The following is a 4,621-nucleotide window of genomic DNA, read 5'->3' as shown; positions in this document are numbered from 1 at the left end:
GACTTCTCAGAAAGGGCTCACTGAGTGCAGCATGGTTAAGAGCTTGGAGGCGCCTACGGCAGCAGTGAATACTCGGAATAAGACCTCTGAGCGTACATTGGATTACATCAAGGAAAAGTCCACTCAGAACAACACCTCTGAGCGGAAGTTGGATTACATCTTGGAACAGCTGACTGCGGTCGTGAGGTCTCAGAATCTGCTCTTTGAGCAAAAGAATGACAAGACCACGGAACTGAAGGTTAATAACATCATGGAGAAACTCGCGGCTATCCAACGAGAGATTGAGAGGCCAGTGTCGGAGTGTTAAAGAACAGCTTGAAATTCTCATGAGTTGCTGCAAAAGAAAAATTACCATCATAATCCGGCTACCCCTTCAGCGCCAGCTGTGGGCTCAAGGCTGGAGTCGAACAAAAACACCCTGATAACGACTGTGTTGAGTCTGTTCCTTCCCATTCCAAGCATAGGCCACCTGGGTTGGCTGGTGACTGTTTACTTAGCCTGGCAGGGCGAAGGACACTGTCTCAGCTGAACTATGGACACACATACATATACTGATACTGATAAGCACTCACTGACGCATCACCCTCCCTACCTCGGATCCAACGCCACCTCCAACGCTTACCTCCCCTCTGATGTGGACATCGGGTCAGTTGGAGGCGCAGTCGAAGATTGCAGCGGTCCCAGATCAGATGTACACACTGGAACTCTTTCCCATGTTGCTTGTCTGTGTTTATTGTGCTATGGTGCGTTGATATCTGTGCATTCCTGTATTATCCTTTTGTGTTACACATTTCGATGTTTTTTTCCTCGCTACCTAGCCTGACCTGTCTCCCCAATGTGATGTTTGTGTATTGTATGTACGGTCGGCAAGGTCTGTCATCTCTGTTGTGGGCAAAAGACCTGCAACTGACAAATAAAGGCTATCTCATCTCATCATATTTGCATCACTTACAGCAGTGACACTTTGTGTGACTCTTCTTTTAATAGCATTATAGTTACACATATTATGTGTATCTATAATACACATAGTACAGTATGACTATATTATGTGTATAGACATACTGTATTATGGCCCATGAAGACTCCATAGGGCTTATATTGCATGCCGAAGGCAATATTTTATCTTTTATTTCCAAACAGAAAGGTATACAAACCCAATTTAAAAAAAATGGCCCTGTGTAAAAATTAAATTTAAAAATGTAGTGAGCTGCACTGCATTTGCTTCTTAACTTATTCACAGAACAGAAAATATATCGAATGTTTCAACTGAAATTTTTTTTATAGTTTTAAGAAAACATAAGGTGGTTCTGCATGTTCTCCACACTAAACACAGACCATGAGCACTCAGTTCAAAAGCCTGCATCTCTGAGTGTATGGGGTGGACCCGTGATTATGGCAGTGACTGCCTCTGTCACGGCTGGCGGAGGGAGCCGTGTGGTGTGGAGGAAAAGGAGGACCCAAGATGCAGCAAACTGATGATACGAGTGATGTTTTATTTACAAAGGTGGTGGTGACAAAAAGAGGCAACGAGGTATGAGTACTTTACAAACGGAAACCTAAACTGGGAGAAACTAAATAGCAAACCTGAGACCGTACAAAGGGGGTGCGGGGCAGAGGGACGCAGAGACAGGACACCATGGAACGCAGATGAATGCAGAGATACGCAGAAATACACGGATGAGTGCAGACGACCCGACGAGGAGCACAGGCAGACACCAACTATAAATACACACACCAGGTAATGAGGAAATGGCACACAGGAGGGGACACAGCTGGAACTTAATGGGCATAACGAGACAGACCTACAAAGTAAAACAGGAAATCTAGAACCCGAACCGGACACAAGGGGGGAGGACACAGAATAACTAGAACAGAGGGAAATAGTCACAAAACACAAAACGCTGGGTCAACGACCCAGGACCATGACAGTACCCCCCCCTCCAAGGGCTGGCTCCAGACAGCCCAAAACAAAAACAGACGACCAACCCAGGGCGGGCGGCGGGGGCCCAGGACGGAGGGACCAACACCGAACAAAACAAGCTCCAGCGGACCGAGGGAATTGTCCAAAACAAAAACACACATGCTGGAGTACCAGGACAAAACACAGTTCAGGAGGCCGGCCCAGAGGCTCACAGCTCAGAAGTCCAGGACAGTTTATCTTCTGAGGCCGGCCACGTCGGCGACACAGCTCCGAAAGCCGACCGAGTGGAAGGCAGCGGTGGCGGAGCGGAGGCAGTTCAGGGGGCCGACCGTGCACACGGCAGCGGCGGCGACGAGGAAACCGTTCAGGCGGCCGACCGTGCGGACAGCAACGGCGGTGACGAGGAAACCGTTCAGGCGGCCGACCGTGCGGACAGCAACGGCGGCGTCTAGGAGGTCGTCCATAGTGACGATGACGCGCCACCAGCGGCCTGGCAGATGACCGCCGATGTCGAGGCGGCAGTTTGGGACCCGAAGGTGGCGTGGCCGTCGCAGCACCAGACGAGACCGAAGCAGAGGCTGGACCAGACGAGGCAGCTGATGAGGATGCTGAAGCAGAGGCCGGACCAGGCGAAGCTGAAGCAGAAGCCGGACCAGGCGATGCTGACGAGGATGCTGGAGCCGGGCCAGGCGATGCTGAAGACACGAAGGCTGGAGCCGGACCAGGCGAGGATGAAGCAGAAGCAGAGGCTGGGCCAGGCGTGGGTGAAGCAGAAGCAGAGGCCGGGCCAGGCGTGGGTGAAGCAGAAGCTGAAGCCGGGCCAGGCGTGGGTGAAGCAGTGGCTGGACCAGGCGACGGCGTGGGTGAAGACACAGAGGCCGCAGCTGGCGAGGATGGAGACACAGAGGCTGCAGCTGGTGGCGATGATGGGTCTTGGGGCTGGACGGGCTCCTCGGGCCCCCCAGCTGACGAGACCGGAGGCTGGACGGGCTCCTCGGGCCCCCCAGCAGGCGAGACAGGAGGCTGGACGGGCTCCTCGGGCCCCCCAGCGAAAACAGTCTCTGGACCAGTGGGCACCGGGGCCCCTGGAACACACAGGTCAGAACCAGTAGGCGCACGGGCCTCTGGCAGGCACAGAACAGAGCCAGTAGGCGCACGGGCCTCTGGCAGGTACGGGTCAGAACCAGCAGGCGCACGGGCCTCTGGCAGGAACAGATCAGAACCAGCAGGCGCACGGGCCTCTGGCAAACACAAAGCAGACTGCAGCTGCACAGAGCATCGACTCAGCTCAGGCAGCGACAGCCGGATGCAGTCCTCAGCTGGCTTCTTAACCTCCAGGGGTCCAGAGTCGGCCAGGGGCTGGAACCCAGCCTCTGGGGAGGCCCTGGAGTGTGTCACAGTCTCTGGGCTGGCCAGCTTTTGAGGACTGATTACAATATTATGTGGTGTGTCTCTCTGCTTGACATGAACAGGTGAAAAATAGTTCTTTCCGGGTTGGATGGACTTAACTTGTTGTGCAGGAGGAGTTGATGACGACGATGGCTGAATAGGTGATAATAAGGCGGATGAGTCTCTTGTCAACTGAGCTATTGACTGAGCTATGGATTGTAACCAAGTGTCTAATAGGTCTGGCTGTGACTGTAATGGGGGTGACGGTTGAGTGGCTAACTGAGCTAGTGGCTGCTGGGCAGCTAACTGAGCTACCGGCAGGGCAGCCGACTCAAAAAACACAGCCCCGGAATAAACAGACACACAGTCCAAAACAGAAAAAGGGTCCTTTTCACTCACCACAGCTGGCAGTTCCAAAGTCCTAGTCTTCGGCTGTGGGGTGATGCGCTGACGGCGCGATCGTCGCTTCCTCCCGGGCAAAACCTCCGGCGGGCCGGGCAAAACCTCCGGCGGGCCGGGCAAAACCTCCGGCGGGCCGGGCAAAATCTTCGCCGCCGGGCCGGGCAAAATCTTCGCCGCCGGGCTGAGTTGGGAAGCGGTAGCGGCTGGTGGGTGAAGGTGCAGTTCGTTGAGTATGAAGTCCTGTGCGAGCGGGTGAAGAGAGTCCAGCAGCCAGGAGTGAGCAGAGATGAGCTGCTGTAGCCTGGCTTCTACAGCGCGGAGACACTCTTCCCCCTCATGCTCAAGCCATAGGTTAACCAACCTGGAAACAGAGTCAATTAGTTCCTCCCGAAGCTCCTCGGGAGGTGCGGATGCCGCTGGGTCCATGTTTGGTCGGCTCGTACTGTCACGGCTGGCGGAGGGAGCCGTGTGGTGTGGAGGAAAAGGAGGACCCAAGATGCAGCAAACTGATGATACGAGTGATGTTTTATTTACAAAGGTGGTGGTGACAAAAACAGGCAACGAGGTACGAGTACTTTACAAACGGAAACCTAAACTGGGAGAAACTAAATAGCAAACCTGAAACCGTACAAAGGGGGTGCGGGGCAGAGGGACGCAGAGACAGGACACCATGGAACGCAGATGAATGCAGAGATACGCAGAAATACACGGATGAGTGCAGTGATACATGGATGAACACAGACGAGCCGACGAGGAGCACAGGCAGACACCAACTATAAATACACACACCAGGTAATGAGGAAATGGCACACAGGAGGGGACACAGCTGGAACTTAATGGGCATAACGAGACAGACCTACAAAGTAAAACAGGAAATCTAGAACCCGAACCGGACACAAGGGGGGAGGA

General features: G+C 53.7%; 1 protein-coding gene across 1 annotated transcript; it reads right to left on the bottom strand.

Annotated features, from left to right (window-relative positions):
- Positions 1-1,906: 1,906 nt before the first annotated feature.
- On the bottom strand, positions 1,907-4,164 carry LOC146683391 (uncharacterized). The gene is made up of 3 exons (XM_085445548.1): positions 3,710-4,164; positions 3,122-3,463; positions 1,907-3,043 (listed from the first exon to the last, which is right to left on the bottom strand). Exons 1-3 carry the CDS (start codon positions 4,136-4,138, stop codon positions 1,907-1,909), a joined length of 1,908 nt encoding a protein of 635 aa, XP_085301674.1. The 5' UTR covers positions 4,139-4,164.
- Positions 4,165-4,621: the final 457 nt, after the last annotated feature.

The sequence above is a fragment of the Copadichromis virginalis genome, linkage group LG22 (genome assembly GCF_057382275.1).
Source record: "Copadichromis virginalis isolate Kocher_CV1m ecotype Utaka linkage group LG22, C_Virginalis_male_GT1.1, whole genome shotgun sequence".
NCBI classification, from domain to species: Eukaryota; Metazoa; Chordata; class Actinopteri; order Cichliformes; family Cichlidae; genus Copadichromis; species Copadichromis virginalis.
The sequence above is the reverse complement of the archived record's forward strand: the minus strand, read 5'-3'. Positions and strand labels throughout refer to the sequence as shown.